The sequence below is a fragment of the Salvelinus sp. IW2-2015 genome, linkage group LG22, assembly GCF_002910315.2.
Source record: "Salvelinus sp. IW2-2015 linkage group LG22, ASM291031v2, whole genome shotgun sequence".
NCBI classification, from domain to species: Eukaryota; Metazoa; Chordata; class Actinopteri; order Salmoniformes; family Salmonidae; genus Salvelinus; species Salvelinus sp. IW2-2015.
The window spans coordinates 8727417-8743109 of NC_036862.1; the positions used below are offsets into that span (position 1 = coordinate 8727417).

The window sequence follows — 15693 nt, forward strand, 5'->3', positions numbered from 1 at the left end:
TCCAGCCAACATGACACAACTGTGGGAAGCATTGGAGTCAACATGGGCCAGCATCCCTGTGGATTGCTGTCGACACCTTGTAGAGTCCATGCCCCGACTAATTGAGGCTGTTCTGAGGGCAAAATGGGGGTGTAACTCAATGTTAGGTGTTCCTAATGTTTGGTATACTCAGTGTAAATGTTGCATTGAGACGTTGTGGCTGCTTACACAAGACTAGACAATCCTGAATAAGCAGTGTTCATGTACTTGTTTGAAACTCTAACATGCATTTCATGAACATCATTTCCCCACATTACATTTTTGTGATAAATTTCCAAGCCATTGGTGTATCATACAATATTATGTGTCCCAGTCCTTATACCTGGTTCTTCTTTTCAAGCTGGGGGTTCGGGAGGAGTTTTGTGAAGAAGTCAGGCAGGTTTCAAGATAGACAAGATAAAGCTGAGACTCCTTCTCTGAATCCCCTTCAAATCAACTGTCAACTAAACCAGGCCTAGAAGATTGACAACCACTGCCTCCAACCAACCGTTGTGCAGCTCAACAGTGAAGACCCCTAGTGGCCATTGGCGGCACACATACATTTATTGTATAAGCATACTTTGAGCACCGACGTGGCCAACCGGAGAAGGCAGTCTKTCAGTGCATCYTCTGCTGYGATGGACAAAAATACAACTCATCAGCTGTTTACAGCATCCACTCWGACCACTATAAATGTGTGAGGKCCCGKAACGAGTTCTTCCCCTATGAGTTCACTGTCTGCATCTCACCATTGTTTGACTTTGATAACGTCCTGCAGATGGTGCAGACCCTGGAGATGTGTCGACTGTTGGGCGTGCAGCGGGTGGCAATCTACAGGAACAGCTGCAGCTGAGCTGCTCAGAGTCCTGGACCACAATGTGGAGAGAGACTTCGTCAAGGTCATCGACTGGCCTGTGACCTCATACCTCAACCTGTCCAAGGGGTGGCAATGGTCCCATTCCCCGGGAGACCTGCACTACAGGAAACGTATGATCTCTGTAATTGCAAACAAAGGTTTCTGTACCAAATATTAAGTTCTGCTTTTCTGATGTATCAAATACTTATGTCATGCAAAAAAATGCAAATTAATTACTTAAAAATCATACAATGTGATKTTCTGGATTTTTGTTTTAGATTCAGTCTCTCACAGTTGAAGTGTACCTATGATTAAAAAAAATTAGACCTCTACATGCTTTGTAAGTAGGAAAACCTGCAAAATCGGCAGTGTATCAAATACTTGTTCTCCCCACTGTACATCCAGATATTCAGCTCGTTTGTGCGGTGATGTTTTTTGTATGGCTGTGGACAGGTCGAGGTTATCGGGACTATAGCCTATTACSGCCAGTCTTAARTCGTTGGATAACAAAAGTAGGCTGTATTGATGAATATAAAACTAAAAGTGTGCRGTTTTYTGTCAATTTATACAGCTTGTGTCATAACGGAAGGTCCAAGTCAGGTTGAATGAATTKGCATACAGGGATGGACCATGGCATCTGGGCACAATGCAGACGCAGTGGCAGATAAGATACACATTTTATTACCATGTGTAGACACAACAAATCTTGATCAGATAGCAATCCATGATGAGAACAACATGTAAATGCAAGGTGTAAATTATGGCTTCTGTTATCTGATTGTGACAGTTGTGGCAGAGTATGATGCATTTGGTTTGGAATGCCGACTCTCAAGTGTTGGTTCAAGATTGACAGGAACATCTGTCAAATACATCTGCTAATGTCAAGATAARCAGGATTTATCATATCATCCTATCTTGGGGCAGAGGGAAAAGGGCTAAAGTGTTAATCTTACATAGATACAACCTWACCATAGACCATTAAAGCTTATTTTCTGTTGGAAAAAATTGTTGGATCAATGGAAATCAAAGTTCGAGTGTGTGTTAATGATATTGGACATGAGACATAATCAGCTTCATAACAGTTAAATTCAAAAAAGCCATAAATGTGTACTCCAGTTTCAGTTTATTTATCAGGTTGTAGAGGATCCATGTTATTACGTTTCTGTATATCAATTATTCATAAAAGCAATTGAAGCATGGCAACGCAACACCATTTTRGCATGATATTTCTAGTAATTAAGCCTACATTTCAAATGGAAGTTAGTAATTATAACATCTAAACCTTTGTATATTTTGTCATGTTCAATTACAGTGTCATATGCTCATGTTTTTTTGTCAAGCTCATTTAAAAAAGCATCAGCTGTAATGTAAGATTTCTAAATGACTTTGTTACATGATAGAAAGCCTTTATTTGGGCTTCAGTGTGTCACCAAGACATCAGACATGTACAATTTCCCCCCCCTATTTACAAACAACACATCCACAAATCTGTTTAAATACATCATCCTATGAATAAGGACAGAGTGCTTTTTTTGTGTTCACTGGACGGCGCAGGCAAATTATGCTAAAGCCCTTCAGTCAACCTAAGTGTGTAACGCAAGAACGCAATTAGTCACACGAAATGGCTTCCCTGCGTAGTTGTGACACGTTACAAATTTTAGGCTGCAAATTCGGCAATGCAATTCTGCAGGACAGACGTTTTGCGTAGCAAATTGCGTTGCATACTTACGTAGGCTATACATTTGCCTTAACTGTGCTTCCATCCTTGGCTCAGTCAAAGCTTTTGAGATTGAGGGCCCAAGCTAGATTGCTAATATACAACCATATGTTCACAAATGCTTAGAAAACATAATTGACTAAATTACAGTATACAAAACATGACAAGCCAGTCAATTATTATTTTTAGACAATTACATAAAAAACTATACAAAAAGACAAGTCAACCCTACTGTTACAGTTGTGCTGTGAGACTTGGCAATKCTGATTCCACAATGCCATTTGTGTGTTTTTATTTATCTGTGCAAGTGTCCCGCACCTCCGCAGCGAATGGTTGGGAGAGGTGATGGTCAGTGAACAGTCTTATCTTTCCATAGAGAGGTAGTATCTTGTCAGATGAAACGCTCCTGGTCAGCTCGTGGTCTTACCCGACCAGGTGATAGGTCAACCAGTACATGAATATGGGCTGGGCGGCTGCAATGGACATGGTCAGGTACATCCTCAGCTGGTTCCTGGCCCCGTGGACCAACACGCCTTGGGCTGCTGCCTCAGACAGGAGCTTTAGTCTCAATGTGCGGATCTGAAGAGAGGACCAAGACAGAGGGAGCAAAAATGTAGGTTGTWAACCTGAGTGCAGTAGTCAAGGCACTGGCGGGGGACATTGGGCGGAGTAAATTAGATTCTAAAGTTTGCTCTTCCTGCTACTCACCATGAAGATGAAGATGGATATACAGCACCATAGCAGTGTTAGGTAATAACCCGTTCGACCAAATAGTAACCCTGCCACRACCCCTACAATCATCCTGCACACACACAAGGGAATCCTTCACAATCCATCCGAGTAGTTGATGTGTCATCATGTCTATATAACTTTTTGTTTTGTTTTAAATCAGACGACATCAAAGTTGAAAGACAGGAAAATCCAAAACCACAAAGTCATACTAATCATGTCAGAGAGCGAGAGACCATCCGTACCCCACATATTTGTATCCGGAGAAGGCCACAAGGTCGATGGTGGTGAGGTCTGTGTTGACTGTGACCAGGTAGAGACTGAGGAGGACAGCCAGCACCTCCATGATGAGCCACACCAGGGCCGAGCTGGCCTGCATGCCCAGGATCTCAGGGGTAAACCTAGAGACAGACGGGAGGTTGAGGTTAGGGTAGATACAAGTTTCAGTATACTATTTATACAGAAAACTGGGAAGGTGCAAAAAAGTGAGTCGAAGTGGACCACCTTTACCTGTTCTGTGTTCCAAGTGCTAACCCAGACACCAGGATGTATGTGATGAAACCCATTGCTGCAAAACAATATAAAAAAACAATAGGCTAGTTGTGGGTCTTATTAGTTTGGTTCAGTCAGGGTGGTAGACCTGACCAAATCTCCTTTACCTGGAATGTACAAGTCAGGAGCGTTGATATCAAAGCGTGGAGCCACTGGGGTGTCCTGTTGGTAGCTCACTTCCCAGTTCTAAAACAAAAACATACATCTTCTTTAGTCACCCAATCAATGAGTGTCATCCTAGGGCGTAAGTTCAGTATCAGCTTGGTAGCTCGGAGTCTGGACATGGACACAAGCAATATGAACAGATGGTGACCAGATGGTACCTGGTGCATGTAGGGGAAGACTAGCAGTCCGAGTTTCTTGCCCACGTAAACTGTGTCCACAGCAAAGTAATACTTCAGTTTGGAGATGGGGAGGAAACGATCCAGCTGTAGAGTAAACGGAGCAAAACCAAGACGATTTAGCCCTTCTTAATGGCACTCATGTTGCTACTTACTAACTGGTACGACAACTATTTACAATCAGTACCATGAGTCTTACATTTTTGTCTACCAAGTCTTTGCCCTGGCTGGCCAGGCTGCTTCCGTACGCCATGGCCATGTTGGACATGGGGTCTGAGAGGAGGGTCTGGCCAGGGTAGCCCATCGCCCCAACACCCTGGCCCGGGAACCCAGCGGGCTGCACCCCCGACRCTGTGCTGGTGTCGTCAAACAGCTGGCTGGGATCTGTCCCGTCCTTTGACGTGTTCCTCATCCTCAATTTGGGATCTATTACRCAAGAGGAGGATGAAACCACATTCTGGTCAGTGGAGTGGGGGATACAGACTGCAAGTACTGCGCAACACATGCATGCATCGTTAATAGCTGTGATGTTATGTGAAGTTGTAAGGTGACAAAATGGCAATCCTCCAATGCATTTGAAGGACCAACATTTTTTTGCTGAAAAAGGAGCTATGCCGTGCACTTTGACACGTAGCAACAAATAGCCTGGCCGAATCAGACAGTGCCAATAATGGGGTCTCTTCACTCCATGTGTAAGACAAACCCTGCTCTCAGTCATCAATTCTGGGTKTGTTTTATCCCCCGAGGGCAGAATGGTCACATCATCACACACTAAGCAGAAGGACACCCTTACKTCACCCCAGCCTCTTCCTATCAATTTATGCTTTGTCCTTCTTTAACAGACATTCMTTGGCCTGCACTGTAGACTAATCGTATTATTAATGCTTAACAACAAGATCCCTTGAGATTAGGAACCTCCTTCTCTAGAAGTCAGCCAGAACAAGTAGAGGCTCTATTTCAAAATGGACCAATGAAACATTCAAACAAGGACATTTATAGATCTTCACTTGTGGTCTACTGTAGAGCTGGGTCGATAAAACGAAAATTAGCGATACTTAACCAAACCAAGGATTTATCGAGGACATTTTACAGAAATCGATAATAATGATAATTAGCTTTGTGACGTTTAATGAAATAAGTTTGCTAATATGGGCTATTGCTAACTGGGCAAATGGTACAAAATTACAAGTAGTAGTTTCAAAGGGTCATATAAAAAAGTWACTGGTGCACACTAATGTCAAAGTTAYCATTCAATTCATCATTATCGTGACAATTGGGTCAATATATCGTCCAGCTCTAGTCTACTGTGTCAAAAAAGCTTAAAAGCCTATAGGCCTAAATAATGAAATACAATGTTTGTTATTCAAAACAAGCACATCTCTTAATATCTGTATTTCTATTTCTGAAAAATTTCATGGGTAGGCCTATTGTTTCCTATCCTTTACAAAATCAGTAAGTTTACCATGGCGCTCTTAGCCATTCTCATGACTCCAATTCCATTCCATTCCAGTGTAGCCAATCCACGTCCCATTTTGACTTGTGAGTGAAATGGCCCGGCGCTCCGATGCTGCTCTGTCTAAGCTCAAATACGGCTCACTTGCGATATGGTTTTGGAAACAGTTGGAACTTAACTTTCATATATGCGAGAAATGAATTGTTCAAATACAAAAGATACACTTGCTGTACACAGTTTAGAAGAGGAAATGTGAAAATGTGAAATGGAATTGTCCAATGGAAATGTGAGAGGATGTGTCGTAGCTGAGGCGGTGTGTAAAACAACACCTGGGTGCAACTTTGTTAAACTGTGCACAGTAAGTGTATATTATTTGAAATATTCTTTCTCTCTTATATGAGAGTTAAGTTCCAAAGGTTTCCAAAMCCGTATTGCTAGCAAGGATTAATAACGTTTCAAAAAGTTAACGAAATGTGTATTTATTGCAGATTTCAAAAGTGCTATGTGTTCTTTACTGCAAAATCCTCTAGAGGGCAGAATTTGAAAAAACTATACCGGATACCAAAACGATAACACGACAAAAAAAGAAAAAGAGGAGGAAGTGGGGATGAGGATTGTGATTTCCCCTAGTTGATTTATTTTCGGTCTCAAAATCACACTTTTTTTAACAGAAAAACAACAAAAGTGGATGTTCTAAGTCCACAACAATGCTTAAACAGTTTAGAGGACAATTGTTCTGAAAAATATATATTTTTTGTGTAGTCCCCCTTTAATTCAGGTGCGCGCCAGCCAGTTGTGTTTGGCTAGCCGTGTTTCTGTAGCGCACATGTGACGAGTTTTCAAAACAAATGGCCACTGGATTGATGCAAATAATTAGGTCTGCTAGGCATTTTTWATGACCTTTTATTTGCTTTCCATCTACCCGAAAACGGTTAGGCTATCATTAGCATTGCTAACGGCTACACAAAGTGGTAGACATAGGCCCTACGCGCACTGCACACAGCAGGGCTCGACATTCAGGTAAATGTGCCAGTGGCACACTGAAAAAAATATATACTGTCCCGGGTCAAGATCTGACAGGAAAGCGAATGATGCGTRCATAATTTCACTAGCGGGTAATTTTATCTTTAATTTTGCCTATACMGGGTTCATTCAGACATTCGCAAGTCAAATTCAATGACTTTCAARGACTTTTTCAAGCACTTAATTATAATTTTCAAGGTCCTACATTTGATATTAAATTGATGTAATAGCCTAYAGAAAAAAAATKTATCCCTCCAAAATGTATGCATTAGGTTAACGTGAGGTTAACGGGCTACTGATGGGGATGATTGACTGGCCCGGAGGGTCTCCAAATCTCCTCTGTATGTCGACCCTGACACACACAAACGGGCATTCCTGTGCTGTTGCTGCCACTTMAGAAAGTTGGTTTATTTTTGGTCAATTGCAAATTGCCACGATGATTAAAAAAAGCCAATTGTGAACCAAAAACTAACATAACCAGGTACCTTTTTTTCCACTGGCACCCTGAACTTTTCATTCATTTTTAAGGAGTAGTTATGTTTTAAGTTCCTGTTTATAAGATTTTATCATTTTATTAACCCAAGATGGCAAAGCTTGGTCATATTTTCTTTGAGGTTACCAAATGCGACTATTTTGGTCGTAGGATCGAAACCTGAATGTGCCAAAAAAGGTTTCTGAATCGCCGATTTCTGAAGATGTCATCATCAATAATTGTAATATTTCATCTTCAAACATGTCAAAATGCATATGTAGGCTACATGTGAATAGTCATGGATGTGAGCTGAATTAAACTATATACAATGCTATCCTATTAACTGTTATTCATTAAACAGACTTCTAGAAACTTGCTGCATAGCCTACATTACAATGTAAAATACCATAGGAATGCCTACATTACAATGTAAAATTCCATAGGAATGCCAATACATTTTCACCTATTTGTACTTGGGGGTGGCAGGTAGCCTAGTGGTTAGAGTGTTGGATTTGTAACTGAAAGGTTGCAAGATCAAATCCCYGAGCTGACAAGGTAAAMATCTGTCGTTCTGCCCCTGAACCAGGCAGTTAACCCACTGTTCCTAGGCCATCATTGAAAATAAGMATTTGTTCTTAACTGACTTGCCTAGTTAAATAAAAAATAATGTTCTGGCCCCGACCATCCGCTCAAGAAAATCTAGATGATGATCCCTGTACTTGGATAACATTGTATATCATTTTAATCAAATACATTTTACATGTTTGACATTTTACATGTTTGAAGATGAAATATTGCAAATACCATCTTCAGAAAYCAGCAATTCAGACAGCTTTTTAGGCACATTCTTACCACAATTCTGTGAATAATTGAACATCTTTATATACTGTATCTAGCACACTGGCTCATCTGGTTGTGTATTCTACATCACTATAAAAAAAAAATGGGCATACTACAATTATATTTCATGCGAAGTTGTCCAATAAGACCTCATTGAGTTGTTTGGCGGTCATATTGGAAAAAGGCTTCTGTGGGTTTAATGTGTGAATTCTGTGATGGCCCTGTATCTACAAATATTTTGAAACACCTGTTCTAGCTGTGTGTGTGCAATTTGGTGCCTTTATCACCAAAACACAGCTGCCCCATTATATTGAATTTTATGTCTATGCCTCCAACATTCTAATGCCAATGGCACAATATACAACACTAGTTATAGCTGGTGTTTTTAAAAGGTTGGTTATATTGTATATCATTTGAAAGGTAATTTCATGACCTTTCAGAACCACTTGTCAAACAAAGTTTAAAATGTATCAGGGTTTCCTTTTTAAAGCCATTTATACAGGCAACTCTAAMACGTACCCTAGAGGTCAAAGTYATGTTGGCCTAAACATTCCCGAAAATATGTCTGATGGATAGCTGTGAATCTATGCTTTCCARTGATATATGATTAAAGAGTATAAGTGAACAACAACTTGCTGTATATTGACATTGTTTGTCATAGGGTAAAATCCCTATGGGAATATTGAATGGGATGGAGTGATGAAAGAGAGTGATAACACACAGAAGGCTACCATTGCTGYGCTGCTCTCACACATTTTCCAACTCTAGGAATATAGACCTTTAAAAAAAAAAAAAATCACTAAGAGTGTCGGCCCAAGTGAGCCTAACCGACCCCCCTGGCTCATGGTTACCTTGGATTTGTGAGAGATTGGGGGCTCTATCATAGAGCATAGAGTCTATGCCCATTCATTTCCATTGCATCAAACAACTTCATATATATAGTATTRTTTAGCAGAATGAATCACCAATTCAGTCAATAGTACTACCTAGGCTTATTATGGAGCCGTCCAGGAAGTCAGCCACCAGGTCCTACAAATCCCAAGTTCAATTGCACAAGATGCTGCCAAATTGGGACACCCTGTAGTAGGCCATTGTTGGGCTTACCACAGCGGTGCCAGTTATTTTAGCAAGTACAATGCCTTCAGAAAGTATCCACACCCCTTTACTTTTCCCACATTTTGGTTGTGTTACAGCCTGAATAAAACATTTATTAAATAGTGATTTTGTGYCACTGATCTACACACAATACCCAATAATGTCAAAGTGAAATTTAGTTTATAGACATTTTTTGACATTTATTAAAAAAAAACTGAAATGCCTAGAGTCAATAAGCATTCAAAACCTTCGTTATGGCAAGCCTAAATAAGTTCAGGAGTAAAATGTGCTTAACAAATCACATAAAATGCATGGACCACTAATAGTGGTTAAYATGATTTTTTTGAATAACTATCCCATCTCTGTACCCAACACATATGTAAGGTTCCTCAATCTWGTAGTGAATTTCAAGCACAGATATAACCACAAAGACCAGGGAGATTATTCAATGCCTCGTAAAAAATGGGCACTGATTGGTAGATTTGTAAAAATAACAGAAGCAGATGCTGAATATCCATTTGATCATGGTGAAGTAATGAATTAGGCTTCGGATGSTGTATCAATACACCCAGTCACTAAAGATAAAGGYGTCCTTCCTAACTCAGTTGCCGGAGAGGAAGGAAACTGCTCAGGGATTTCACCATGAGGCCAATGGTGATTTTAAAACAGTTACARAGCTTAATGGGTATGATATGAGAAAACTGAGGATGGACCAAAAACATTGTATTTAATCCACAATACTAATCTAAATGACAGTGTAAAAAGAAGGAAGCCTGTACAGAATAAAATATTTCAAAAATATGCATCCTGTTGACAACAAGCCACTTAAGTAATACTACAAAARAATGTTGCAAAGAAAAATGAACTTTTGTCCTGAATACAAAAGGTGTTATGATWGGGGCAAATCCAACACAACACATCACTGAGTACCACTCTTCATATTTTCAAGCATGGTGGTGGCTGCATCATGTTATTGGTATGCTTGTCATCGGCAAGGACTTGAGAGTTTTTTGGGATTAAAAGCAACGGAATATGGGGCCTCCCGAGTGGAGCAGCGGTCTAACTAGGCTGTTATTACAGCCTTAAACCGCTATTACAGACCCGGGTTCATTCCTGGGAAGTGCAACAACCGGCCGTGGCCAGGAGTCCCATAGGACGGCGCACAATTGGCCAGCGTCGTCTGGGTTAGGGGAGGGTTGGCCGGGGGATTTACTTGGCTAATCGTGCACTAGAAACTCCTTGTGGCGGGCCGGGTGCCTGCAAGCTGACACCGGTCAGAGGACGCGTGACTCCACCTTTGCCTCTCCTGAGACCGTTGGGGAGTTGCAGCGATGAGACAAGATGGAAATTGGGAGAAAAAAGGGGGGTCAAAAATTTAGAAAAAATATTAAAAAGTAACAGAATACAGCTTATAGCACAGTCAAAAAATTCAGAGGAAAACCTGGTTCAGTCTGCTTTCCAACAAACACTTGGATTCACCTTTCAGCAGGAAATAACCTAAAACACAAAGCAAACCTACACTGGAGATGCTTACCAAGACAACATTGAATGTTCCTGTGTTTCCAGTTACAGTTTTGACTTAATCGCTTGAAAATCTATGGCAAGACTTGAAAATGTCTGTCTAAGCAATAATCACAAGCAACTTGACAGAGCTTGAAAATTTAAAAAATATTGTACAATCAGATGTGAAAAGCTCAAAAATTTACCCCATTAAGACTCATAGCTGAATCACCGCCAAAGTGCTTTTAACAAAGTATTGACTCAGGGGTGTGAATACTTAATGTAATGAAATATTTCTGTACTTTCATTTCCGAGTGGCGCAGCTTTCTAAGGAACTGCATCTCAGTGCAATATATATACAGTACCGGTCAAATGTTTTAGAAACCCTCCCTTCATTCAAGGGATTGTCTTTATTTTTACTATTATCTACATTGTAGAATAATAGTAAAGAAATCAAAACTATGAAATAACACATATCGATGTAGTGAACCAAAAAAAGTGTTAAATAAATCAAATATATTTTATATTTGAGATTCTTCAAATAGCCACCCTGTGCCTTCATGAAAACTTTTGAGAGAGAGAGAGAGAAAAAAAAATCAGGATGTAACACAAAATGTGGAACAAGTCAAGGGGTGCTAAATTAACTACAATGTAATGTATGAATACTTTCTGAAGGTGTACTGTAGCTCTGTTTTGGGAACAAGTTCTGATTGGACACTGGGCGGAGAGACCAACAAAAGAACTAACGTTAGCTAACATAACCAGAGGCACAGTCCTGACCCAATTTAGAAGCAATGCGGCAGACGCAGTACGCGTAAAGGCTTGATAAAGAAAACGTAACTCTAGAGAGCGAATAGCAAGACCTTCTAACGTAACCTGAATAATGTAGCCCGAAACTGATCAGACATGTTTCGGTTCTCTGTCTCATAGAATATGACAACCTATCTGGTGATATTATCTAATGTGGCTAACCACGAGCAAGCTAGCTAATTTAGTCTTGTGAACATGGTGTCAGTTAGCTATATTAGCAAGAAGTTTTGCTGTTATGATTGATAACACACAAGATATGACAAAACATAGTTGGCTAGATACATTTGCCAGGTAGTTAGGTTCGTTTTGGTTTGAAGAGCCAGACATGGAGTTGGTTAGCTTGCTAGCTAGTTCATTAGCATGCCGGTTAACTAGCTAGCATACGTTAGCTAGATTTCTAGGTCAAAAAGCAAGACATCTTCCAGTACTTTGACCAACGTACGGTAACTTACACTGTGTGAACCCACTTTGAGTTGCTGTGTAATCCATGTCCATCAATTATACAGGTAATTTGGGATATCGTCTATAAAAACGCTGATATGAAAACCATTCAATACGCTTCTACAAAATTAGTACACAGCCACACCCATGTGTCAACTGGCCAATGATAGTATCATACAAAAAAAAAAAGACAAAGGCGTTCCTGGTAAAATGTGGACCAATCGAAATAATCCAMTATAATTATTTACTTACGCAGGGAGTGCAACTTCATGCAATCTTTTTTAGGTGTTAGTTACAGTACAGAACACTATGTTAACTTTAGTACTTTACACCACWGATTTTCACCTATATTTTTGACACATTACATCTCCTGCACAGTAATTGCAGCTGTATTGCATCCTGTTTCTAATGAGCAATGGTGTTCTAGTCTCTTGCTGCGTTYAAATSAGGTATCCTGCACGTTTTCAATTTAAGTCAACATTTTCTATTACTCCTCAGTTAAATTTACTTCACATTTAGGTAGCTAATGTAATGGTTTGTTTGCCAGTGCAAGTCTAGATAGCACTAGCTGAATTATGCCTACAACAGTGAAGTTTCAGTCCGCTAGGTGCATCTCTACAGCATGGACATATCTCTGGGTGACGTGGACATCCCCATGCATGCGCCTTATCAATATATGACGTTCAATATTGCACAATCCCATTCTCTGGGCTCTGTCTGCAATCATAACCAGTAGTATCTACCAGGAATAATGAAACATAGAATAATAATAGATGTTTGGTGAGTATTTTAATTATGTATGACCACTGGAGTCTTTGCCACTCAAAATATATTTTTATAGAATACTTTCAGATTAATTTCGTCACTCAAAATCTGCCAAAGCATATTCTGTGGGAGGGGTTAATATGAATTCAAAATAATTMTACATGATTTATATGAACATGAACATATGAACTTTGAAATGAACAAGGGAGAGGTTAAACATAGGCTAAATCTGGCATAAGCTTATTCCCAAACTTTACAATAACTCTGTTGCAGTGGTCTTAGGTAGTCTCAGTATAAACTATTCCCTCCATCGCGACACTGCTGCCCAGTTGAAGACATTGTGATCTCCACGCAGCACCACAGCACCATGCGCCTTCGGAAAAGCACCCCTCAGCCTCAGAAGATGCCCTTCTGGAGGCATGCAACCATAGTCATTATACCCTAATGTAGGCCTTTTTGCCTACTAGCCAAATAAAGTGCAGAGCATGCATGATGCTTGCAACGTTTCATTGCAAYGTTTAATTCCTCGTTCAGTCAGTCAGTATGTCATCCATTGTCATTTGTATGAGTTACAACAGGAACTAAATCAAAGAGAATAGAAGTCTTAACCATTTGTTTATGGAAATCTAAATTCTCCAAAGTTCTTTAGCCTACCATTTTAATAATTCAATGTTTAATTTAGGCCTATCCAAATAAATAATAGKCCTTCAACTTGTAGGAATTGCAATTTAGGCTTTCATTTTGGGTACTGGTGTCTTGCCGAATACTTTTAGAACTCTATTTGTGTTTTATAACTGTTGTGAACGGATCTGCTTGTCCGAAGCACCCTAACACAGGCGGGAGGCATAAAATGAATTGACCAGAGGCAGTGGTTGTGGTTCCTTTTKTATCGTTTACTAGACGGGTCTTCTTTCATCCGACAAAATAACTCCAGTACAGGGAACATCCAACACTGAAAACACCAGTGTAACGAAACAAATAAAAATAAACTAAGCCGTTGACAAAAAGGCCAGTGGCCAAAAAGGGAACGCAAAACAACAAATGGCTACTCCTGTCTTAGACTATCGTCTACACATAAGTTACAGGAAGAACGCTTCTCTCTACTTAAAGCCTGCCTAGGTTAACAGAGAGACAGGGTGGCCAGTCACAGAAGCTTTCTCTGAGGTAGGCAAAAAAAAATATTATAATAATAAATAAACAAATAAATAAATTACATCCCCATCTCTTCTCCTGGCACACCTATATAGAGGAAGACACAAAGCAATTAGTGGGCCCAGCTGTGTACTAATTGGCTTTACAATAAGTACCTATCCCCTGAGGAGGGTGCKGTCGTTTCGTCTTCCTCCRYCTGGYCACTGAACTCTCACACTRTTTTTACTATAGGGATCCCCTTAAAAAGAGACCCTAGCTCACAGGYCTCTWAATATAGCTTCTAAATACATTTGAAACAAAATAGTTGATGAATCACRTGCAGTGGCTGATAGGGAAAACATATCTTGCATAAGAATAGGCTATCTGGCAGAGTTACTCCCCATCAAGAATTCCATTTGGCGAAAGGCTCGGCACGCACATACTCAGCCTGACTGGCTCTCGTTCAGGCAAATTAGAAATAAGTGCACTCAGGCTACCCGGAAGGCTAAAGTGAGTTACTTTAAGGAGGAGCTCTCGCTCTGTGGGTCTAACCCCAAGARGTTCTGGAAAACGCTGTAAGACCTGGAGAATAAACCCTCCTCCTCACAGCTGCCATATGTCCCTTAATGTTGATGATGTGGTTGTTCCTCTCTCTTTTCCCCCTGCCCCACTACAAAGTTTCTCCCTGCAGACGGTCACTGAGTCTAAGGTGCTAAAGGAGCTCCTTAAACTTGACCCCAAAAAAACATCTGGGTCAGATGGTTTAGATCCTTTCTTCTTTAAGGTTGCAGCCCCTGTCATTGCCGAGCTTATCTCTGACCTTTTAAACCTGTCTCTCTTCTCTGGGGAGGTTCCCATTGCTTGGAAGGCAGCCACGGTGCGTCCTTTATTTAAAGGAGGAGATCAAGCTGATCCTAAATGTTAGAAGCTAATTTTATATTTTGCCCTGTTTACCAAAAGTGTTGGAAAAACGTGTCAATGTTCAACTGACTGGCTTTCTTGATGTCTGTAGTATTCTCTCGTGTATGCAATCTGGTTTCCGCTCAGGTTATGGATGTGTCACTGAAACCTTAAAGGTCCTAAATTATGTCACCATTGCCCTTGATTCTAAGCAATGTTGTGCTGCTATTTTTATTGACTTGGCAAAAAGCTTTTCATACGGTAGACCATTGCATTCTTGTGGGCCTGCTAAGGAGTATTGGTGTCTCTGAGGGGTCTTCGGCCTGATTTGCTAACTACCTCTCTCAAAGAGTGCAGTGTATAAAGTCARAACATCTGCTGTCTCAGCCACTGCCTGTTACCAAGGGAGTACCCCAAGACTCGGTCCTAGGACCCACTCTCTTTTCAATTTACATCAACAACATAGCTCAGGCAGAAKAAAGCTCTCTCATCCATTTACATGCAGATGATACAGTCTTATACTCAGCTCACCCCTCCCCRGATTTTGTGTTAAACACTCTACAACAAAGCTTTATTAGTGTCCAACAAGCTTTCTCTGCCCTTAACCTTGTTCTGAACACCTCCAAAACAAAGGTCATGTGGTTCGGTAAGAAGAATGCCCCTCTCCCCACCGCTGTGATTACTCCCTCTGAAGGTTGAGAGCTTGAGGTAGTCACCTCATACAAGTACTTGGGAGTATGGCTAGACAATACACTGTCCTTCTCTCAGCACATATCCAAGCTGCAGGCTAAGGTTAAATCTAGACTTGGTTTCCTCTATCGTAATGGTGCCTCTTTTATCCCAGCTGCCAAATGAACCCTGATTCAGATGACCATCCTGCCTATGCTAGATTATGGAGACGTAATTTATAGCTCGGCAGGTAAGGGTGCTCTCGAGCGTCTAGATGTTCTTTACCATTCGGCCATTCGGTTTGCCACCAGTGCTCCTTATAGGACACATCACTGCACTCTATACTCCTCTGTAAACTGGTCATCTCTGTATACCYGTTGC

The 15693-nt window shown here is 40.6% G+C and overlaps 1 protein-coding gene across 2 annotated transcripts; it reads right to left on the reverse strand.

Moving 5' to 3' along the window:
- Positions 1-2407: 2407 nt before the first annotated feature.
- Positions 2408-11991, reverse strand: yif1b (Yip1 interacting factor homolog B (S. cerevisiae)). Of its 2 annotated transcripts, none has more exons than XM_023966850.3 (8): positions 11859-11991; positions 4413-4639; positions 4196-4300; positions 3980-4058; positions 3831-3888; positions 3566-3721; positions 3300-3393; positions 2408-3170 (listed from the first exon to the last, which is right to left on the reverse strand). In XM_023966850.3, exons 1-8 carry the CDS (start codon positions 11899-11901, stop codon positions 3015-3017), a joined length of 918 nt encoding a protein of 305 aa, XP_023822618.1. In that variant the 5' UTR covers positions 11902-11991; the 3' UTR covers positions 2408-3014. The 2 variants fall into 2 exon arrangements, with proteins under 2 accessions (XP_023822618.1, XP_023822619.1); XM_023966851.3 differs by lacking the exon at positions 11859-11991 and adding an exon at positions 5676-5765.
- Positions 11992-15693: the final 3702 nt, after the last annotated feature.